This window comes from Calliopsis andreniformis, chromosome 10, assembly GCF_051401765.1.
Source record: "Calliopsis andreniformis isolate RMS-2024a chromosome 10, iyCalAndr_principal, whole genome shotgun sequence".
NCBI lineage: Eukaryota > Metazoa > Arthropoda > Insecta > Hymenoptera > Andrenidae > Calliopsis > Calliopsis andreniformis.
The window spans coordinates 4,594,967-4,620,822 of record NC_135071.1 but is presented as its reverse complement, the minus strand read 5'-3'; the positions used below and the strand labels follow the sequence as shown (position 1 = coordinate 4,620,822).

At 37.9% G+C, this 25,856-nt stretch overlaps 1 protein-coding gene across 2 annotated transcripts in view; it reads left to right on the top strand.

Annotated features, from left to right (window-relative positions):
- Hcs (holocarboxylase synthetase-like protein) overlaps positions 1 to 25,856 on the top strand; it is a 348,010-nt gene that overhangs the window by 295,927 nt on the left and 26,227 nt on the right. For both annotated transcript variants that reach the window (XM_076386483.1, XM_076386482.1), the window contains one exon: positions 13,500 to 13,614. In XM_076386483.1, the coding sequence (XP_076242598.1) occupies positions 13,500 to 13,614 (115 nt within the window). The remainder of the gene's footprint in view (positions 1 to 13,499; positions 13,615 to 25,856) is intronic.

Sequence of the window (25,856 nt, the reverse complement as noted above, 5' to 3'; positions counted from 1 at the left end):
GATAGCATCACCCCAGTTGTTGCCTCTCCTAGACGGCCGCCCTTCCACAGTACGCACCCCAGTTAGGCATATTGCTCAATGATACAGGGTGTAACTTCATGTACTTGACGTCGAGACGCTACCGCGTCTCTAGATCTTCTAATTTTAATTCTACTTTCAAACAATCACGCTCTGTTCGTATCTTGAAGGAAAGATACCCGCTGACATCAACACCTTGTAAATATTTAAAAATCGGATCTGTATCGACTGTGGAAATTATTTTTGATGATAATCGAAGTACTCAACTTCTACTACCAACATCAATATAGGGTGCACTCATTGAGAAGCGTGCACATATTCAAGAACGTGTTCCATCCATGAATTCACATTGTTTACCAATATGGTTTGAGGAATTTGTAATAGATTTATCAGAATTCGTGACATTGTGTTTATAAAACTTAATCTAGCTAATATCTCCATTATTACACTCTGGAAACGTTTAATAATTTATTTAATCATGAAAAATGTGTTAATCTTTTGAGATCACAATTGTATGAAAATACGCATCATATTAATGTTCAGTTTATAAATTTTGTAAATGTTCCAAAACAAAATGGTGTCACACCAAAAACGGACTTGTCATGCGTTGCTAATATGATACGCAACAGTAAATATTTCGAGGACGATTCTCTAATTAATTGTGAACGATTGGCATGTACTCCAAATGTTCTTGTCTACGCTGCTAATATTGACTATTATATAAATTATAAAACTTAATGTACGGTTCTATAGTGGTTTATACATTTAAATAATATAGTAAGCATTTAAATAAGAAATAGGATTTGTTATTTTAATCTTTTACTTTGAAAGAATTTATATGATGAGATGTTTCATAATGTTTTTAATTTTAACCTTACTAAAGAAGCAGTGTCAATTAATGATTACATAAAGTTGACTTATCGAAGGGCTATTAGCAGCTGTCGATGGAGATGGCAACAAGATTTAACTGTACATGAGTTGTGGATTGAGGCGGAAGATAATGATTAGGGGCTTAGAAGATTATTTGGGATGGATTATTACTACATTGATTGCGAAGAAGAATGATAGTGATAGTGATAATGTAAATGTATATACAAAAATAATTCAAAATTGAATGTTATATAAAGTTAAGTGGGTTATACTCTAACCGTGAATCTAAAACTTAATCAAATTTCATGTCATATAAAATTAAAGTTTTATTACATAAATAAAAAAATTTAGTATAAAAATTATATTTTTTATCTGAAATATAAAACGGTCATATAAAAATTAATATTTTCTTATTGAAATATATTTGATAATTTGAAACTCTACATTATCCATTTTGATTGCGCTAATACACATTGATGAAATATACTGACAAATGTAAATTATATATTAGTTGCATTTATTACGATTTGATAGATAAAATGCAAATACGGAGTGGAAAGATGAAGAAAGAAGACTCATAGGTGATTGAGTGCAAGAAATTAAATTTAATATTAATTCTTATTTAAATGCTTACTATATTATTTAAATGTATAAACCACTATAGAACCGTACATTAAGTTTTATAATTTATATAATAGTCAATATTAGCAGCGTAGACAAGAACATTTGGAGTACATGCCAATCGTTCACAATTAATTAGAGAATCGTCCTCGAAATATTTACTGTTGCGTATCATATTAGCAACGCATGACAAGTCCGTTTTTGGTGTGACACCATTTTGTTTTGGAACATTTACAAAATTTATAAACTGAACATTAATATGATGCGTATTTTCATACAATTGTGATCTCAAAAGATTAACACATTTTTCATGATTAAATAAATTATTAAACGTTTCCAGAGTGTAATAATGGAGATATTAGCTAGATTAAGTTTTATAATAATATATGAAATAATAATTGAAACGTTACGAGTATTAAGAGAGTTAAATATATTCTTATAGATATCCTCCAGAAGAATATAGAAAAAAATATAGAATCTCGTTTCAAAAATATCAGTGACCTTGAAATCTCGTAAAAAGAATGACTGGGCAAAATTCTTTCCATTGTTAAATTACATTGTGTAATAATGAACAGGACAAATATGTAGTTTATATACTATGTTGTTTATATACTATAATTATTATGTTTATTTATTATTACTATTTACTTTGAAATACTTTCAAACTTTGAAACTTTACTACTTTATACTTTGAAACTTTACAAAGATTGCAAGTTAAAGGAAGTTATTATACAACTATTATAACATATAACAAATATTGTTTCTTAGTACCATGATTTTTTTTAGTTATATACATTAATATATATACATTAAGAAGTTTTTATAGTTTAATAGTTCAAATCGTTAGAAAATTGTACTGTTTAATAGCTTAACACATTAAAAAATTTTAAACTTTAATATCTCAATGGCTGATACGTAGAGTATAGTTATTATTTATGTAAGTAGTATGTCTTATTTTCTAAATATTGCAACTTGATTTATATTCTTCATATTTTCTATATTTTGGCGTGAATGAATGACATTCGCAATGTAGTTATTACTCTTACATAAACATTCAAAAATTGCGGGCTTAATATAACCTGCCTACTCAATTTTAATTGTAATTCCGAAAACTCGTAGCGTTGCAATCTGTTTTGAGACTTCGCCGGTAATATTGGCGGTGACACTAAAATGATAATGGGGTTCTAGCACCCCAAAAATCAGAGACAGAAAAATACATAGGATGTTAGGTCTATTGTTACCTAGTCGGTGGTATTACTCATCAATGTGTATTGGTACAGTCAACGTGGATAATGAAGTAGTTTCAAATTATCGACAGTTGGGTTTTTAACATTACCCACATTAAGATGGATAATGTAGAAGTTTCACATTATCGACAGGTCTATTATTGTAAGTACCTACTTCACCCTGTGGTGGTAAGGTCTGGATGATGACCCTAGTGTGGTGCCACAGGGTTGTTGAAGACCCTCCAAAACTTTGCTTCTTTAAACGATGACATTTTGTGAAATACTTCGTGCTAATGCGTATTTCTTATTGACAATTAAAGCGAAACATATAATGTACAGGCTGTAATAGGATACATGGTACAACCGCGAAAAGCGTCTATATGTAAAGATAAAGCGAAAGTAATGGCCGCTATACATATCTCAAGTCCCGGAATAGTGAGATACACATATACTAGACGAATCTTTAAATTAAATTTTTCTGAAAACTAAATACTTTATTAGACAATTGTATTGTCTATTTTTGGTTTATTTTGATATGCATCAGAATCATCTTCCTGGTTGTATCGCAAGCTCTGCTACATCGTATGCGTTCAAAAGTTAGTAGCATCCTCAAAACAAACGGTTGGATAGCTGCAAATCATAGTTTCATTGTAAGTAACACGTTCCAGGTTCGATACCCAGTATGGAAAGAACTGTTTTTTTAAATATTTAAATTGCATATAACAATATTTTACAAATGTTGTAATTTCTTTATACAAATTTTCGTTTATAGATACATATGTAACACATAGATGTATACATTTGAACATTTCTCTGTGTGTTTTAACGGAGATTTTCCATTGCCATAGGGCGTATTAGCATCGAAAGAGACATAACGTTTCTGTGTGTATGTGATTTACTGCATTTGTTTTCTTATATGTCCAGTGTAGATGCCTGCGTTGGGCGCAGTGGCTGACCGCAACGTCAGACACATTATTTTAATTCTCTGTAAATATGTGCACATGTATATCTATACACATGTATATGTGCAATAGGTACTTATCGTAAAGAAAAGTTCAAATATACTTATTAGATATGTATTTACGAATGAAAATTCGTATATAAAAATTGCAGTATTTATGAAGTAATACTATATACAATTCAAATATTAAAAGAAAACAACAGAAAAGTCCTCTCTATACTGGGTATTGAACGCAGAATCAGTCATTCAGGAAAAAATCATCATCCGCAATTACTCAAGAGCCTTCTTTGAGACTGTGTATCTCTTCTATGTACTGTGACGTGGCATAAGTGCCAGTCACAAAGCCGAATCCTTCCCGGGGCAAGAGAGGTCTTTAGTGCGCACCATCGGGAGTCCAACACCTAACTAACACCTATTTTGCACTCAAGCTAACAGGGTTCTCCCCGCGGCCTCAACGATAGCATTGGCAGGAGACAGGTGCGAGACCACATCGGAGCCACCGACACGGTCTCTTGCGGCGAATCTTCGGAATCGGGGAGCGGCCAGGGTACCAAACGCTCCAGAGTCACTTCACCCGATGAGTGACACGACGCCTAAATTGGGAGGCTGTCGTAGCCCATCGTACAACTCAGGAGGGACACACGATGGGAGGGCTGCCCCACGAATGTACGAGGACGCACCGGTGGATGGGGACCAGCTGAGGCGCGCGAGGTTAGCCACCTCGCCCCGCGTTCCGGTGAGAGGTCCTTACCGGAGAGGCGCAGGGACATCGCAACGGGAGCCATCTCGCGGGCAGATGATGGCAGCGGACCTCGGAAGTGCGACACCTACCCCTGCGTCTCGGATTCACGCCGCAAGATGAGTTCCAGGGGGACTCGGGGAAGTCCTGCCAATCAACCGTCAACATTCGAACAGCGCCAATAATTATTGTTCGCAAGGTCGCGCGACACGAGCGAGCTAATCGGGGCACAGTGGGGGAAGCGTCGCGTGCCGAGATCCTGCCGCACGCAGCGATCTCGGCCTTCTCCTTGTACGGGACGCTGACCAGGTCGCAGGTGGTAAGTCTTTCCGCATTGTTTTCCCCGGTTGACTCGAATTAGATCGGTTTGTAAGCGGAATCTTGAGAGGGCCGACTCCTGGTGGTCGTGTAGGCAGTGTAACAGAAAGAAAGCCTTCGCGTGCGGATTTCTCGAAGCCTGCGGGATCCACTAAATGGCTAGTCCGCGGCTTAGCGGCGCCATAGCGAACGGTTGTCGCGTGCGGGTGCATCATCGGCTTGCTGGTGTAACCTCGGTGTAACAGCAGCCACGCGGGCGGTTCACTTACGCGTGCCGGACGTGCGTTTCTGCCTCGTCGCCACACGAAACTCGTTGTTACGCGATCGCTGTAGCAGGGAACGGGTAACTGCCCGCGGCCACGTGTCGCGGGACGGCGCGTGTAATTAGTCGCTCATAATCTGTACGTTTCTCGCTCGAATACATCTTTGATTACCTGAGAAAACCGTGTTTTGACTGGCGTTCTCGCCGTAAGAACCCGAGATCCCAGAAACGTTCCTCACCCTACGCTAGAAAGAACTTCGCCCCTCTCCACGCAAAGAGCTAGCCTGGGCCGCGGTTTGGAAAACGGGAGACGCGTTCCACGCCGGTATCGAAAGATACCTGACGCCCACGGAAAAATCAAGGCGTGGGACGCGACGCGTAGTGGTCGGATTTGCACGCCCGTCCTAAGCCAAATACGGCTCGGCGTGACGGTCACGTCGCAGTACATATATACGGGCAATGTTTTAGTTGCCCATAAAAAATACACGTATAGAGACTCTACAGAATATCATCGCTTGATCTCAAAACTCATCCTTCAAAATTTCATACAAATCTATGAGGACCTCACCAGGAGCGGATTTACGCACACGGGGTAGGTGCTTGCTTCGGGGCCCGTAAGCCACGGACCCCCAATACAACAATAAAAATATATATCATTTAACCAGAAATTGCATACGTGTAAACGAACAGAATAGTATTAACAACTACTCCTAAAAGTTTCAAGCAAATCGTATGATTGTTTACGTCAGTTTACGGACTTATTTTTAGCTTTCAACATGTAGATGTGGGTTATGTAGCTGTATTATTATTGCGGTAAATGTGAAACAGATGTTTCAAGATGTGAAATAGATTCTTAATTTTATATGTATTTAATTTTGCATAAAAATAAAACAATATATATTGTGCATAATTTATTTATGTTATTTGAGCTTCAGAAATTAGGAACGTCTCGGTCCTCCTGAAGACTGGATCCGCTACTGCTCCTTCTTACTTGGGCAATTGAAAAATTGTGCCTGGCTTGTGTCGCTTGCTGGCAACTTGAACAATTGAATCTTAATATTTTAAGAGCTAGAGAGTAAAAGTCACATTTACCCTCTCTATCGACTTTTCGTAACTGTTAGAAGCGCCGAATTCACGTACATGTTGCTAATATAGTAATATATGTAGTGAAGAGTGAAATTTTGTAAGCCGCCTTTCCAATTTGGAACCATAGTGTGATTCCATCTCGCCTTCATTAAATAGCTACGTATCTGTAGGTAATACTATTCCTATAACGGAAACTTTAACAGTAGATACCGACCTGTCAACTTCGAAAAGTCACGTGACCACCCTAACCTCTTATTATCATCTGTAAATGATCAACAACGTTCTTAATAATTTTCGATACTAATAACACTAATTATCCTGTGCAGGCCCCTGTAAGGAATAAGAGTTGTTCTCCTGCCTACTTGTGTACAGACTTAAAGAGAATGATAATGTTAAACAAATTACTTTCATGGCAATGATAATTACTTTTCATTGTAAACCAGTCATAGAATTTCAATGTTTTAGCGTATGTATTATTTTACCACAAATCAATGCTTAATTCATTTACACTGTGACGTTGCGCATAGCGCCGTCCCCGTTTTATTAAAGTCAGTGAAAAATAGTGAACAGAAGGACCGTACGGCCCCTTTGCGGAACACATGCCGAAAAACGTTTCCTGGGGGAAAATATTGCGTATTGAGAATCGTCGCTAATTTCGGGTGGTTCCATGCTGATCGCGCACGACGTTTCAGGGCCGTAAAAGAGACCTGAGGGACCCTGAGGCCGTCTCCGTCCCCTGGCCGTACAGTTTCCGAATTCAGGCGCCGTATCTACACTGGATGGTACAAGGGCCCTCCACCCTCGGAGTTGAGGGACTTGCCGCCTCCGCGGTGGACCAGAGAGCCCGAGGAAAATCTACCCACCAGCAGAAAGATGGTCCCGCGGTGCTGGCCTTCTACAAAGGCTCAAGCGGAAGGCGATGGTGGAGGCGGGCCCGGAGATCGTTGTCCAGGCGGCCGGAGCCATAGGAAGTCCTGGGCCTCTCTCCTCGCATACGCGCCTGAACCAGAGCGACTACGCGGAGGGGTTGTAGCGCTTGCGCGGGGGAGGGACGTGTCGCCAATCGGGGGGGTCGCATGCGTGCGTGCCGAGTATCCTCACGCGTTGCCGAAACGACCGAGAGTAAGGAGTGCGAAATGAGGGTAAGCCACTTGAATTATCTTGGTCCCAAAATTATCGGGAACGGAGAGCCGTTAGTGCGAGGCGCGACTCGGGTTTCCCTCCAGGGCGTCTTTGATATCGCGGTATTGTGTAACTTATCGAATTGTATCGCTATTCCGGTCATTACGATCGACACAACTTTGTAACGGGTGAGTCCGCGTGTGCCGAAGTGTTAGGACACGTGTCTGTTTCCGTACCGACTACCTGTGGTCTTCCGTAACCGTGCCGTCTGCACGGTGCCGATTCTCTAATAAACGTCTGTGGAAGACAAAATGCGTTTCGTCTCTGCCTTGCCGTGAAGGCTCGATTCCTCTGCGTGTCCGGACCACGACCCTTCCTCTTCCGCCGAGCTAGCCGAGGATTGCCGCCGTACCTGCTCTGCAAGTGTCGCATATTGTCGTTCGCTTTCGTTATACTTTGTACGAAAGTGCCTGGCGCCCATTCGGACAAATTGTCCTTTTGTAGAGCGACTTGCAAGGCGGATACGGCGAAGTTGTCAGGCCGTTCTGCCTTGAACTCACGGCAACTCGACGCAAGAGAATCTCCCGGAAAACATCCTACCGAAACTACCTGATAACACATAAGGAAAAAAGAAATGTACTTATTTTGCACCCATTTATGAAATTAATAAGTTACTAACAACTGTGTACTTTGCAACTCTTCAATTCCTGTTCTTTTAATGACTAACAACATTGGATACTTTTCTCTTTCAAGAATATATTACGAAACTTCATGAATCAAATTAAACAATTCCTGGCATTATTAAATAAGTCACTCTAATTCAGAATGGTGCACACCATTTCTCCTTTAGGCGAAAATCAGCTTCATTAACAATAATCAAACATTTGTTCAGTATCATAAAAAGGCGTGAAATTCCCTCCACCCGCCCAAAAAAACCCTAAAAAGATAAACAGAACCACTAAAAAAATCTACCGTGTATAAAATCCAATCTCTCACAAAGCATCAATCATTTGAAAAGACCAATTTAAAATATTCGGACAAACAAATCTATTGAAATCATTGAATAATGACAAGCGCAAAAATTTAATTTTCTACCAAAACATTGGCAATATTGTAGTCCCAACAGATATCACTTTTAACCTTATTTCTACCGCTACTGTATGTTTTTCACGAAAAATATTTTTGACGCTACTTGCACATGCTATACGAAAATCCTGTTTCGCCCTACGAAATACGCCTTCATTTATATGGCAACAAATCAACTTACAAAAATTATTGCTTATGCTACAATTAGCAGTTTACTTGAGGGTTTTTTTGTAAAGAAGCTGAGCCATAATAATGAGTACACAATCTTCTTGTAAGTTTAATAATAATCAGGGACGACGAGTTTTTTCACTACCACGAGTCGTTCTCCTACCGTCTACGGCTAATGAATAAGCTCGCAGGCCGCTAGTTCGTCACCCTTGTCGAACTCAACTATCACACTAACATTTGCATCCTCGGTGCACACATTAAGCATGTACAACCAGTTAATATAAACATAAAGACATTGACTATGTTACGTCCCGGGTACGCTACCGGGGACTAAATACAGTATTTATAAGAAGTTTAGGCTATGTATGCCTTCCTCGGGATCGTCGGAATGTACGGGAATTGGGAATTGGTCAGGCTGTTGACACTTAACCCCTTACGTATATAGTTTAATTTATTATATCTCGTTTCGGAGATAAAATGATACGTTATTACAAGTATGATTTACAATAACTTATTTACCTTATAACTATGACGATAGCGAATAACGAAGACCTAATGGCTCGGCGTTAGAAGACTTGCAAAGGTTGTCACTCGCGGTTTTACGTCGTGTGACACTGACTACGAATGAGCGAAATATTCCTTACTTGAATTTTAGTAAAAGAATCGGCGTGAGACAAAGGTTACGGCAGGTTTTAAAGGAGTTGATTGGAATTTTGTGCGAATGGTGGGGTCGAATGACCTGTCGCAATTGATGCTTATTGTGGCGAAATCTATTCTTAAAAGGCGAATTATATACTAAGTCGGTCATCGACACACATTTGACACCTGCTCGGTTGGTGTAATGCTGAGGTTGTCAAAATACCAGGTTACAGAGACACTCGATTTGAAGCAATACTTCTGTTGAAATGTTATACAATATTAAGATATGATTTAACCGGAACGTAACAACTACAAAACCACGTAAAATATCTGTTTGTTTATATCTATAATAGTTTGGTTTATATAAAATATTAAAAGTATCTACTCTCTTAGTAGTAACCCTGTGTTCGTAACAATTGAATTTCTTTACAAAAGGGCCTACCAAGTATTTCTTAGTCAAGTAAGCTACTAATTGTAGCATAAGTAATGGTTGTTGTAAGTTGATTTCTTATCATAGACATGAAGGCGTACTCCATAAGATAAAACATGATTTTCGTGCAGCATGTGTGTTACGAGCTTAATTCGTCTCCACTCGTTACTTACAGTTTTGTTACAGGCTGACTAGACCGCCTGAGAGGTACAGTCGATCACAAAAATATTGGGACACTAATATAATTTTGCGTTATAAACCTTATATTTTGAATGAATGCGCAATCAGCGACAAATCAACGTTATATTATATTACAGTACAGTATATATTATAGATTGCATATACGAAACATGGTTTAATTTTTCCGTATAGTTGAGGACTAACAAACGACAAACACAAAAAATGCGAAATTTTATGTCACAAAAACATTGAAACACTTTTTAAATTCTAATTATAAAATAAAATTTAGTTAACATTTAATATTTAGTCGGATATCCTTTATGTTTGAGAACATGTTTTGAGAATATGTTCCAATTTTCTTCCATTCTTCTGCCAAACGACTTTTTAATTCGTCTACAGTACTTACTGTTTTTGTACAGAAAAGAAAGAATCTCTGGTACTTTAGAACAATTAGAGAGTAAAAATTCCTGTAAATCCTGGCTTTGTACTTGGAATCGTTATCTTGATAAAATTTAAACCCCTCTCCAACCCCCATATTCCTGGCACTTTTCTTTAAATTATTTTTTAAAATACTTAAGTACATATTTTTGTCGGTTTCTACGTAAAGTAAATGCTCGACTACGATATGCGAGTATATCTATTACGTTTATTACTTAATTATCCGGAATGATAATGATAAATGGGTTAGAAAATCATCTAGTGCCATATGGTCCCCGCTACACGTGATTACTTCTCGAGAGTTGGAGGCTTAGTATTATATTGTACTTGGAAAGGTAAATTAATGAACTTAATATATGAAATATATATATTTATTTATGCGCTTTAACAACGGGCAATTCCATGTCTCATCCGTCCGAATGCATCGAAAGGACTTTCATGGTAAGCGCGACGCCACCCTCGTGGCCTTCAGTCACAGGTACCAATGGCTTCTTCGAACTTGCAGGGCAATACCTGCGATCATAAACGGCCACATCTGCAAGACACTCGTTACGGTCTCCTACTCTAATCCGACATGCCTTTCCCCCATGAATTTGTTTGCGACTTTTTCGATCTGAAGGAGAGACTACCACCTCCACTAAAAAGAGTAACTACAGAAGACCTAGCCTCATTGGTGTCAACTAACAAACCAAATTCGAGTATGTCGACGAAGTTACATTAGGGTATGTCCCGAAGTTATTGGGATAAGTTGCGGTGGAGGAATGCGAGAGCATGAGGAAAGAAACTTCTGAAAAAATCGTCAGTATCGGTCGTAATTCCGCCGTCGAACTGTGTAACATCTTGTTTTTATTTACGGAATGCCACGACATTGCAGACGCCGCGCCACAGAACGTTTTAAAATAATCCACAACCATGGGGTTTGAAGTCGGTGCGTTCCGCGGTTGTCGGTCATTAACAGGTCAAGTGCTCGTTTGGTGAAGTGATCAGTGTTAGTGACTGCGAAGTGTTATAAATACCAGGTGATTTTCTGTGGTATTGTACATCTGTGATTGACAGACTCTGTGTTGTACGCTACCTGTGTATTATTCCGCAGCAATTGGGATCGGCACAGTGACCCAGTGGAGCAAGCGTTCAAGCAGCAGGTGAATTCCTTTCCGAATGGGTGAGTTTTACCGATAGTAATTCCATGTCTACTTGCTCACCATTCAATAAAGGGTACAATTGAATTTGGGAGTCATATTATTAACCTCAATTTATTTAAACATTTTTTGCTTTGGTCCGTTGTAATTCAAAATATAAAAACCGATGTGTCTGTACTTTTTATGAATTACAGCAATTAATACGCCCATTCCTTATGAAATAAGTATTTTTGTACAATTTTCAATGTTTTGATACTCAGTAAAATAATGTACAATCTGTAAGAACTACGAAGACGTTGCTTTTTATTTTTTTTATTATGGTATTACTTTAATAAGTCGGCATTTTTAAATTCTTTCTGCTCGTTTTAAAAATCTGAAAAAATTCCATAATACGTGTCGCAATAGGTAATGTGTCCTTGATTTTTTCATAATTTTCCATTCGAGTTGTGCAAGCAATTCGCGAAAGATATAAATCGCACATACACTGATTACATTGATTCTGGCTCATGAGAATCCGCAAATTTCGAATATCAGTGTGTAACGATGTTTGCGTTTACATTCTCGAGGCTCCAGAAGCATACACGTACACGGCGCATCACACATCACACATACGCGGCGTAGACTTTCGACAATTCGCTGATTTTAAGGAGAGCGCAGATAAAAACAATAATATAGTTTTGAATTTTGTACGTCAAAGTCTCGGAATATGCCTGATCAGGAATTTCCAAAATGCAAAGCATTATCGTAACACATCCTAGCCGACGTAGTGGCCAAAAGAGGAAAACTCCAAAAATGTTCCTGTTCGGAAAGTGATAAGTGTAAGTAGCGTCAAAAATACTTTTAAGATTTATAAATAAAATTAAAACTGATATTTGTTGGAATTACAATATTAGCAATGTTTTGGTGGAAAATTAAATTATCCCGCTTGACGTTTTACAATGATTTCAATGGATTTATTTGCCCTAGTGTCTTAAAATGATTGTACCTACAAATGATTGATACATTGTAGGAAATTGGTTTCTGTAGGGTAGATCTTTTAAGCGAACGCATATACTTGGCGTGCTTTTTTTATACTTTAAAGGTTTTTCGGTAGTTATTTTTCCATTATAAATCTGTCGTATACTGTCAATGTACTGTCAATGTATTACCTTAACACAAATTAATGACCACGGTATTTACACATAAAGAAAATGAAAAATGTATTTATTTTATAGCCTTTTAAGAAATTAATAAGTTTTTAACAACTTTGAACTTGACTCCTTTTCAGTTCGCTCTCTTTTGACAAAAATGTATATAGGTATTATCAGTAGCTATCATGATATTGACATCGCTTATTTTTCCGTATATAATGATTGGAGATAGTCAGGTGTACGTTACCAATTTTTTCAGAATGCATCTCTGATTGACGGTTTTGGACTAAGTGCAGTAGGTTTCATCTCAGTCTTCTCACCAAAAGTATTCTTTAGGAATACGGTATCGGGCTGCTTGCTATTCGCAACCATCCTCTCCAAATCACTTCCTCCAGATCACACCCCTCAGGTTATACCAGACGTTCTGTCATATTCTGGTATGAAATATTTCACAGAGTGTCATCGTTTGATCTGTAGACTCACTCCTCAGAATTTTACAAAAATTTTTGGGGATCTCATTGAAGAGTCTCTTTCCGAGTCGGAAAGCGAAAATATCTGGGATATTAGAAACATAGCACTTAGCTTGTGCCGTCTGCCAGTGATATGGATCTTACGATAAGCTTTGTAAGAGTGAGACAGTAAAACCTCTTTCACATGGTGATTCGTGAATAGCGATACTTTTTTCGTGTGGAGGTAGTTAACAAGTTGTATAAACAAATTGTATTTTTACGGCAAGTGCAATATCGCGTACATAAATTATGATTCAAGAATCGCCGTCTGAAAAAGATCTAAGGGCTCACATTTGCCCTTTCTCTCAACTTTCCAAAGTTCTGCAAAGTGGTGCGAAACACGGAGCTATTGAGAAATTCTCAATAACTCGTGTCTGCCATCACAGAGTATTTCCATCTCACTTTCATTAGGCAGTTATGTGTCTGTAGGTAATACTATTCCTGCAACAAAAATGGTACATCAGATACTTAATGAATACTGTATGTTAAAGTTTTATATGTAGCTAAAATAATAATAATAATTTAAATATTAATATACTTTTTCTGTTTAATAATAGGAACTCGATCTCAGACTAAAATGGCCTAATGATATTTACGCTGGTAACAATGTAAAAATTGGTGGAATAATTATAAATACACATATAGTATCAGGCCTTAATATCTGTAATGCTGGTAAGTAATTTGTCACAATTTATACGTTTCTGATATATCGTTTAGTAATAAAACAAAAAGAAAGCGTACCTTTAGCGAGATGCAGGTTAGTTTAGCTTTAACACATTTTAAAGTCTTACTTGAAAGTAATACAGACACAACTACAATCGTTCGTCTAATTCAACGCCCGTCAACGATCGTGTGACCAGGATCTTAATTGTAACTGATGCTATTATTTGCGTAACTCCGTAAAAAAAAAAAAAAGAAAAGAAAGAAAAAAAACATTTACAATTAGTGAAACTGGAAAATATGTTAATGAGATGGTAAAAGCGTAAAGAAAGTACAATGTTAGCGCGAGAAGAAGGCTACCGGGGGACGGTCGAGGGTCTGGAGAGGTCCATGCTGTACGCTGTACTGCCAGACTGAGGACGCAAATCTTGAGAATTACCCCCTCCACTACATATACTAACGCACGGGCCGCGTATCCGTGAGCTCGGCGCTTCGGACAGTTTCGGGCAGCTTCGGGAGGTCGAGAGAGAAGGTGGATCGTGATGCGCACTCTCTCATTCTTTGAAATGTTTAAATCCCAATCGCTAGCAAGTGGCAAGCGGCACGCACCTTGCGCGAGCTTTCCGATTGCCTGGATATTTTCAGTGTTCAACTTAGAAAAGTATTCTAATGAAAAAAAATTTCAAAAATTTTTTCTGCAGAAAAACTCATTTTAGGACCCCTTGATTAGGTTTCAACTAATAAAAAGAGAGCTTTTTTCTTAAAACCGCATATGTTTATTAACCGAATTGCATTTAAACGACTGAATGAATTTCAATGAAACTTTATATCTCAATTTTATATTCACATCTCAAGATCTTATCAAGATCAGAATTCAAGATTATCACAAAATAAATACTCTGATACTGAAAATTCGTCAAATGTATGTATTAGAATAGGAGTCCACTCTTAGCCAGTAACGTGCACGCTATCACAGCTTTTAATATAACATATTTTTCAATGAGGTTTTTTAATACATTTTTTCAATTTTATGTCTGAGTTGATCTCACAGCTATTATAAAATAACGTACACACTACCGCTCGATGAAAACCGCGTGAAGGTGGTGGTTTCTTTCATCGGGAGGGAAATGTAAAAAATTATTTATGTGATCGAAAACATGTAATATAATGTACATCAAAATAAAAGATAAAATGAAACGGAAAAGTTAAACAATTCTTTACATTTCCAAAGAATAGAAAGCACAAGCAGAAGAGTTACATATAACGGAATTTCGAGATGATTGTTACATGTAAATTTATTATATAACTAATATATATAAATTTATATGTACAATTATCTGGAAGTTCTGTCTATAAATACTATTTACAACAAGCAAGCATATTTACAGCGAGCAAGCGTATTATATTTACAGCAGGCAAGCATACCTAAAGCAGGGAAAGAATAGAAATTATGTGAAGCAAGTCAGAAAGCTGTTTACATGTTAGCGATGTCCAAAAAATAAATTAAATTAGAGTAATCTAAATGAAACTAAATATAAAACTAAAAGTGATACTATTCTGGACATCTCTAAGTCGCGTCAAAGGACGAAGAGGGAGTATCCGCGAGGCCGTCGTCATGTGCGGCATATAATCGTAATTGACAGTTCTGTTTCTTAACAGAACAAGAATACAAAGGCTCAGAGGACATGAGAGATAGATGTTTGATATCTATCTCCATGGACTGAGGTTTGTCCCCCTTTGCCCTTAATGCCGATTTCACTACGCAAAGGGCATTGACGGAAGTCGAACTAAGTTTATTACGTTTCTTAGTCTTTATGTCCGGCAACATGAAAAACGATCTTTCGGCATCGGCATTCGAATTGGGGAGCGATCTAATTGAATTTACTAATCTACATAAACATGGATATTTACTAAAGCCCTGATCATTTGGGGTTAAGAAACTCGTTTTCCAAAAATTGTCGAAATCCATATTTACATATTTTTGTTGATCCTCATTTGCGAAGTCCAGATGCAATTCTAACCATTCTTTTTGCAAACCGTCTTCGTCGAAACCGCCGAACTTTTGTGCAATAAAGAGAACACTTCTGAAGGAAGTGTCTCTGCTAGTAAAATCTAAAGCTGAATGAGGACTGAAAACATAAAGTTTGCTAAGAAATTCGTCATCGATTGGTAATCGATCACGAATTTCATTAGCAGCCACGACGTAAAATTTTAAACAAACTGTACGAACGGTTTTGACGATGTCGGGTTTGCCTTCCTCAATCAACCCGCGGAGGAAGTTATCACAATCCGGACCTACATTAACGTGATGAAGTGCGATCTGATTATGGATTCTTGTTTCTCGAGCTTGAAAGAATAAATTAAAATTATTAAAAAACTCGAGAACATATTTTAAAAAATGCAGATATGTTTTCGCTTCTGGATTTCGCATTGAGATCAACACATATTCTCCAGACTTTGATTTTTCATTTAAGACTAACTCTTGCAGAAAATGTAACACACTGTCCCAATTTTCTGGAAGTGTAACTACAGATGAATGATGTGACAGCTATCGCGTAGTACACAACTTTAAAATTTTGCGGTCGGAATTTTGGAAACATTGTTGAAAATCGCGAAAAATGGCCGAACGTTTGGGACTACTATAAATAAACGTCGCGACTTTGCGAAGAAGTTCTTCGCAGACCTCGGGAATGGTAGCACATGCTGCACGCACTACCAATGCCGAGGAATGACACACACATGGCATGGTAAAAAACGAATTACCGCGAATTTCTGCAAGCTTAGTCTTAAATGACGAGTGTCGTCCTATCATGACAGGTGCGTTGTCACAAGATAGGGCGACAATGTTTTCGAACGGAATTTGTCTTTTCCACATAGCATGCTTGAATGTGCTAAATAATTTTTCCGCGCTACAATCCTTCGCGTCGAGATTCATCAATTCGACTAATTCCGTTCGAATATCCATAGTCTGGGGATCGACATACCGAACAAGAAACGTCATCCACTTTTCATTCGTAATGTCTGAAATTTCATCTATAAATATTGAGAACTTATTGTTCTGTAAAATACTACTAAGACGTTCTGTTTCTCGAGGACACAGAACGTTCAATATAATGCTACTACACTTTGTTCACCGAACGTCATTTTTCCAAAACATCGGGATCTTTCACGACGTCTTGGAAAAACTGAAGAATCGCTTCTGCCGATTGATGCGAAATATTTCTGTCGGCGATCAGGGCCGCAAAACGAATCTCCGCAGATTTATTTCAATCAAGAAATGACAAAGGTGATTCTTCAGATTGCGTACTGATATCGTTATTTGACCTCACATACAGTATGTCCCATGAAATACTGGACAGTCGATTATTTGCTAACCTATTAAAGATACGAAAAAAGTTTTTATATGAAATTGAATGGCAAGAGGGGGCTGATTTATTGGCCGTAACAATTTTTTTTTATCATTATTGTTTACAGAGATATGAAAGTTAAGTTTGGTTTTTTAAATGGGATTATATATATTTTTTTTGATCAATAGATAGTACGTTTCAAGACGAATTCAGCAAACATTAATGTATACACCTTTTTTCAAATAGTTTTTAAGATATTACGCGTAAAAGTTTACTGATTTTCGGTGGAAGATTTAGGCCTGCCGTTCCTACCACAGTTTCTTCGTATCAGTTTCAAGAGGCACGGTTTAACACGTTGCGTGCGGGGGTAAAAAAATGGTTGAAAAAGTTTTGTCCGATTGTATGCTAGCGCGCGGCAGCACCGCCGGGTCAATACTTCTCCGGGGAAACGGGCTCAACTCGATAGATCTACCCTGTCGCGCGTCGAACGCGTTAACCCGTAGCATCTTAAGTGTGGTCGAGAGTCGAGACTCCCTACTGTGCTTCCTGGTCTCGCAGATTTTCTTCCACCGAAAATCAGTAAACTTTTACGCGTAATATCTTAAAAACTATTTGAAAAAAGGTGTATACATTAATGTTTGCGGAATTCGTCTTGAAACGTACTATCTATTGATCAAAAAAAATATATTTAATCCCATTTAAAAAACCAAACTTAACTTTCATATCTCTGTAAACAATAATGATAAAAAAAAATTGTTACGGCCAATAAATCAGCCCCCTCTTGCCATTCAATTTCATATAAAAACTTTTTTCGGATCTTTAATAGGTTAGCAAATAATCGACTGTCCAGTATTTCGTGGGACATACTGTATATTCCATTCTTTTTACAGTTTTTGATGTGCCATTTAGAATCGGCATGACGTCTAATTTGCGATATACCGCAAGCAAATGATTTATTGCAAACCGAACAAAAACACGAAAAAGGATCCTCGAGGACTTTATGCATCCAAGGCTTGAAATCTTCGATATCAAGCCATTGAGGCATAAAAGTCTTTTTTCTCGAGTCCTTAACATCGATACGTACTCGCGAACTTTTTTTCGACAAAAAGTATTTACGTCTCGCAGATTCCGTAAGTCTTTTAACGGTCGACAAACCACGGAAAACACGTGAATTGCTTCCACTAGGTTTCTCGAACGTATCCATCTCACCGCAAAAAGAATGAAATAGTAAAAATATACAAGCTATATACACAAGCAAGAAAAATAAGCTCTAATTCGCGGAAAGGGGGAATTAAAGGGAAACTACAAAATTAGCTGTGTAAAAAGTTTTACTTACCTGATACAACACACAACAAATGTCACGAATCACAAAACACGCAACGATTAGCCATCGATCTGATCTAACCGTTAACTGTCACGTAGCGCGATCACCCCACTGGGTGCTTTACCACGTGAAACGAAAGAAACGCGATCGCGATGCGCGCAGCATCGTACTTTTCGAATAGATTAGTGTAACGACCTGTGGGTCATGACATTCGAAATGCATATATTTACTGCTTTTCTTTGTCATTTTTTTATAGTATCATTGTACTCATGTAAACGTTTTTATATATCAAGCTTTTTTTCGTGTGACTTAATGTTCCTTTGGTTAATATAAAGGTAATTATTTAGAATAAGGACCTTCTTACCAAGTTTTTTGAAATTTTTTTATATCATGTATCTTGATACGTGGATTAATTTTTCTAAATGAAATAATTATCGCTCTCTTTTCGTTTTCGAGATAAACATTTTGAAAAATTTTGAAAATTATGGTAGCAGGCCGAGGGTAGGTAGCAAAAAGGAGGTTTGAGTTGGGTTAGAGCTCTAACCAACTCGAAACATCTCTTTTCCTGGCCCTAGCTCTAACCAACTCGAAACATCTCTTTTTCTGGCCCTAGCTCTAACCAACTCGAAACATCTCTTTTACTGGCCCTAGCTATAATCTAACTCAAATCCCCTTTTTGCTACCTACCCTCGGCCTGCCATCATAATTTTCAAGCATATAAAAATTTTTATTTCGAAAATAAAAAGAGAGCGACAATTATTTCATTTAGAAAAATTAATCCACGTATCAAGATACATGATATAAAAAAGTTTCAAAGAAATCGGTGAGAAGGTCCTTATTCTAAATAATTACCAATATAAATATATTATATTGAAGATTGTGACAAAGTGCACGTTACTGGTCAAGAATGGACTCTTATTTTAATACATTTGACGAATTTTCAGTATTTATTTAGTGATAATCTTGAATTCTGAAGTGCAATCAATTCTGAATCAGAAAGGGTTAATTCGATAAGAGGGTTAATTCGATAATCCATGCATCGATTTTGCTCTAAATCTAATAAGATCTTGAGATATGAATATAAAATTTAGATATAAAGTTTCATTGAAATTCATTCAGTCGTTTGAATGCAATTGGGTTAATAAACATATGCTGTTTTTTAAAAAAGCTCTTTTTTTATTAGTTAAAACGTAATCAGGGGGTTTTAAAATGAGTTTTTCCGCAGAAAAAAATTTTCGAAATTTTTCTCATTACAATACTTTTCTAAGTTGGAAACAAAATATCTGGGCAATCAGATGAGCTCGCGCAAGGTGCGTGCCGCTTGCCGCTTGCTAGCGATTGGGATTTAAACATTTCATAGAATGAGACAGTGCGCATCACGATCCACCTTCTCTCTCGACCTCTCGAAGCTGCCCGAAGTTGTCCGAAGCTGTTCGAAGCTGTCCGAAGTGCCGAGCTCACGGATACGCGGCCCGTGCGTTAATATGCGTAGTGTAGGTGGTAATTCTCAAGATTTGCGTCCTCAGTCTGGCAGCACAGGGTCCATGTAACCCTGCCTCTGACCATCATTATATATAGACGGATACGATCCATTGTCAATCTTCGTCACTTGTTTCAGCAATATGAACAATACATATGACGGCAGATTGATGTGTAGATCTCCTGAACTGGAGTGAGGATCAGCATGCCAATCAGACCCCCGCATTCTTTTGCCTTCTTCTCCCGTAAGTACTATACTCTGCTCATTCTGCGTAATTGACAAAAATTAAAGACGTGTCACTCATCTCACACAGTTGCGGTGGAATTCTACGATCTTTGATCCAGAAAACAAGCTTGAGCATTATCAAAATAATCTATTTCAAATACGATAATTAAAATTATATCTTGTTTAGCTACGTGTTATTTAAAATAATTATGTCACTTTATTAGGTTAGACAAATTACTTTTCTTTAACACTAGAAAGACGGGAGCTTAGTATATACCTATATTGCCTGAAAGCAGTCAAATTGACTGCATTGTGAAAAAATAACTAATGCGCAAAGAAATTTGTTTAACAGTAATTTTTAATATATTTTATATCACTTACAGTCATATAACAAGTTATTAATAAGTATTAACAATAAAAAAAATGTATTTCACACTCAGAGATCCTCCTTCCCATCTGAATGACGTTACAGCGCGTTCAAAGGGAACAGAGCGCGTGGCCAGGCCTGGCATAAAGATTCGAATAACAAGTACGAATAACAATAACAATAACAATAACTTTAGTTATTGAACAACTGCAACTTATCAAGAATATGTCGAAATCGACAATTTATCATGAACTTGTATGTTATCGAACTGGTCTTTTCCAAGCAGTCAAAATGACTGCTTTTCGGCAATATAGGTATAACACATATATATTCCGGAAGTGAAGGACAGGGGGGGGGGGGGGGGGGGCAAGAACAGTGATTAATTAACCCATTTATATGTTGTAGAAAAAGTCACAAAATTATAAGAAGCTGTGTCATTATTTAAATCATTATTTTCTTAATTGAAATTCAAAAGCAGTCAAAATGACTTGCTTAGGCAATCTAGTGTTAAATTATTCAGTTATGTGACTGTCGAATGAAATAATTTTTTATTTCATTGTTTATCTGATCAAATACTTATTTAAATAATTTGTCAAATACTTTTTAATTAAATTATGTCATCATTAGACTGCGGATATTCATTCAGTTATGATATGTCGAAATATGCAAAATATGTGTGCAAGGTATATGCTAAATATATGTATAGGGAATGTATGATCTGTAAAATAGTAACTATTTTATTGTTTTATTTATTATAATTTAAATTACAATATACAACAATAGTTTTTTCTATATTTTCGATTGTAAATTGATGCCTCTTGTCCGTTAAAATTAATTTATACGCCAAAAAAGAGCGTTATACATCACATGATGTTACAGGGGCATATTTAAATTTACCCCAATGATGTCCCAGAACCTCTCGTGGTCCTTCAACGTGTTCACCCTTCAAAATCTTGCTTATTTTTAATAATACATTAAAGTGTACATTTCGTTTTAATACAGATTCCATTTTATGTGTAACCTTTTCTCCATAATCACCGGGTATAATTTTTAAATTTTCTATAACTGTAGTTACCAAATCTATAGATTCCGTTAGAGATTCCTATTGTTTCCAATTTCTTCATGGCCTCAGGTAAAATGTGGAAAGGGCTCTGAATAAGTATTAAATCTTGTTGTAAATACTTACATCATAATGCTTCTTTCGCCGTGTTGAGAATAATGGTAATGTTTTACCTGATGGTGGTAGTGGTGTGCGTGTGAGCGTGAAAGAAGTAAAGGAGAAAGAAGGAGATGTTACAAGAATATGGCAGATGTTGCGGGTTCAGTGAGACGCATGTTCATAATGACCAAAGAATTTCAAAGTTGTATTTCTTATATTTTACTCATATAAATAGATATAAGTGTTCTAAAGGAGAAATGCCCCGTGTCTTTTTTCTTACAACCTCAAAATAACACGCCGATTTAATTGACCAAGCCTCCTTTTCATCATACTATTCTATGACGTCTTTTATTCCTTCTAAATGCGTTGCATAAAAAAACGCTACTTCCAACCAGGTTCTCCATCTTGTTATTACAGGTTCTGGTGGCAATGGCATATCTTGTAATTTATTTTTATAAATTTCGACACGTAGTGGAGCTTCTAAAAATACTTCTTTAACAGTAGATATTAATTTATTAACAGCAGGGAATTGCAGTCGCACTTCCTCAGCAATTCGGTTTATCTAACGAATTTAGATAAAATATTTTCAAATACTTCCCACCTTTCAACATATACGTCGTTGTATCTGTGACGAGTAATAGTGCTTTATCTTCGCCTCCACTTGGCCATCATACTCTCATTATTGAATTCACAAGTCGAGCAATAGTTGCATAATTTGTTTCTGTTAATTGCTTACACGCTAATAAATAGGGGTTGCGTTTTCTCATTTTCGCAAAGCTTCCCAATAATTAAATTTGCAATGTAACGACCAGTTGCATCCGTAGTTTCGTTTACGGGTATCCAAACATTGTTATCGCTAATATTCTCTCGAATATTTTGGAGAACCAAATTGTAGCAGTTTTCCAAATAATTCTTTCGCAATGTGGATTGGTCTGGAATATCATGCCCGGTGTATTTTTTTAAGAAATCCCTCCACAATTTATTATTAAAACACCGCCAAGGCATATTATAGCTTGACACATATCGGTGTAAAAGTTATTTTTCCTCGACGAACTTGCTTCATTTTGTGGATTATTGTTTGTAGTAGCGGAAATCATTCTGATATTCTCTTCAAAATTTCTTTTATGCAGAGCAGTACGTACGTGTTGTCTTAGCTGAGATTTTCTATCGCAGCGAATCTCCTTGTCGCATGCTTTACAATATATTGTTTCCCCTCTGCAACAATATAATTATCTTGCACAGATGTAATTCACTTAGCCAGCATTACACACTTGCTGTTTTTTGATTGAGGCATCTCTAAGTTTTGATGCAAATACTTCACTACTAATAGGCACTATGTACGTTTGGCACTATGTACATACGAAATCATTATAGCTACTGATTTACTTGAACAATAGAGATTAGCTGCGGCGTGACTCCGTCTGTGTACACATCATATCATCGTCTTTGTTTTGTCAATGCAGTATTTACCACATCGAAATTACAACATGTTGTGGATCGTAGCTACTCAATCCTTTAGGCACATCTATCTTATTTATTCTGGTGTAGCATTAAATAGTCGAATATGTATTTATGCAAAATTTATGCGTTTATGTAAGAAATATGCAATTCCGCAAAACATATGCAATATGCAAAATATGCAAAATAAAAATTATATTTTTAAAATCCTCTAATGACAAAACAAGTTTCTGTTTAGGTCCCACTTTTTTATCTATTTTCGATAAAAATATGCATTTGCATAAACATCTGCAGTCTGGTCATCATTATCAACTGCATCAGAAATATGTTGCTACGTAATCGTCCCGCCGAGCCGTATTCAGTCTAGGACGAGCGTCTAAAATGAGGCCACTACGCGTCCCACGCCTTGATTTTTACTTGATGTATCTTGCGATACCGGCGTGGAATGCGCCTGGCGTTTTCCGAATCTCGGTTCCAGGTAGCTCTTAGCGCGGAGAGGGGCGAGGTTCTTTCAGACGCGGGGTGAGGAACGTATCTAGGACTTCGGGTTCTTACGGCGAGAACTCCAGTTAAAATACGGCTTTCTAATAAAATAGGAGATGTATTTCAACAAGAAACATATAGGTTTTGTTATAGTTTCTTACACACGATGTCCTACGACACGTGGTTATGGGGAAATGTCCGCTTCTCGCTTAGACGATCGCGTAACAATGGTTTTCGGACGAGGCTGAAACGCACGTTTCGGCACACGTGAGACAACCGTCCGTGCGGCTGCGGTTACGATGGCTCGAAACCAGCAAGCCAAAGATATTTCCGCACGCGACAATCGTTCGTCCGAGCCCGCTGGCACAGACAAATTCGCTCGCGAAGACTTTCTTCCCGCCACACGGCCTATGCGGCCACCAGGAGTCGGCTCTCCCGTAATCTTGCGTTCGGATCTGGATTCGCCGCTTGCTCTCCACTTCGACGTTCCAAACAAGAAGAAGGCCGAAATCGCTGCGTGGGGCAGGATCTTGGCACGCGACACTTCCCTCACTCGTGTCCCGGGATGTCGCGACCAATAATTAACGGCGCTGTTCGATTTGCCATTGATAATTGACAGGGACCCATGGAGTCCCCCTGGGACTCGTCTTGCGGCGCTGATCCGAGGCGTAGTAATAGACGCCGTACTTCCGGTCCTTTCTGCCATGGTCTGTCCATAAGATGGCTCTCATAGCAGCGTCCCTATACCTCCCCGCGGAGAACCTCTCTCCTGAAAAGCGGAGTGGGGTGACCAACCTCGCATGGCGTCGGCTGGTTCCCATCGATCGGTGCGTCCTCGTGTATCCGTGGTGCAGCCCTCCCTTCGGCGTCTTCTCGGGAATCGCTTTGCCCTTCGGATGTCTGCTCGATGGACTACGACAGCCTCCACTTCCATAGGCACCATGTCACTCGTCAGGCAGAGTGAATCTTTTTTTTTTTACGTTGGGGAAATCCTCATGGACACCCTGGGTCCTTGAGGGGAACCCGGGGCAGTGTCGGACTCCCGCCCCAAATTGAGACGGATCTACCAACTAAAACCCTCACGGTGGTCTCTCTGACGCATTAAGAGGGGACACCGGGAACTCGTTAGAACACATCTGGTGCCCCCTCGCGCCGGCGCAATTGCGCACTTCCCGATGGGGGCATGTCCCCCTCCCAGGCAGAGTGAACCTGGAGCAGCTGGTACGCCGGCCGCTCCCTTTCGACTTCCGAAGATCCGCCGCAAAAGACCGCTGTGATGGCTCCGATGTTGTTCGCTGTCCCTGCCAATGCCTTCGCCTAGGCCGCCGAGATTACCGAGGTCGCTTATGCGTAAAATAGGTGTTAGTACGCGTTAAACTCCTGACGGTGTGCACTAAAGGCTGCTCTTATCCCAGGAATGGTTCGGCTTTGTGACTAGCATTGGTGCCACGTCACAGTGTATACGAAGGAGCACCTATTCTGTCACAACTACATACAGAATATATAGGCTATTTCAAATAAGTTTGTACCCATTTTGCTAGAAATATAGTTATTAGGCTTTCGAGCTAGTGCCACTAATATAGAAATCCACGGTTTGACAACGCCGTTTATTTAACGTTGAAACGGACATACCGGTATTTTATTTTGAATAATGTTATATTTTAATTATGCAGTTCAACTCTTCTAAAATCAGCAGATTTCTAATGTCTTTAATATACTTTTAATGAATAAATATTTGTTTCCTACTTATTTGATAGAAGTGGACATACCACGTCAACTCGATCTCTTTTATAACTCGATGTGAAGGATTTTGGTAATATTGAAATATACTATACTTCATGTAGAATTATGAGCGAGTTAAGTCATCACTTCAATAATTTCGAAATTATTTAAGAAATACAAGCCTCCAAGGTTTACAATTTTTTTCCATTTTTATAATAACTGCTTTCATGTTTGAATTTATTTCTCTGAAACCATTAAAGGTATAAAAAACACTCTTTTTATGTTAATCTTAAAGGATGTACGGAGTGTACAAAAATTATATGTCACAACCACTATTGCGTACTTTTATACCTCTGGATCAATGGAGATTTGTAAAAAAAACTGCTCGCAAAATTGACTTTGACTGCCTTTTTTAAGATTTTGAAAATCAAAATTTGTTATGATTGATCCGTATTTTACTCATCGCAAGGAAGAATGTTGCAAAAACAAAACGATGTTGAAGTTTGATTTATCTTTTATAGTAATGTTTTCATATTTTATATAAATAACATGCTTTGACAAAGCATCAAAGAATTTCAGTTTACCTTAAAAAATATATAATTATCCTGAACAACGATATTAAAGTTTTACTTAACTATTGGCGATAACACAGTCAGTTGCCACTATTAACAAGTGCAGCATATCTGTGA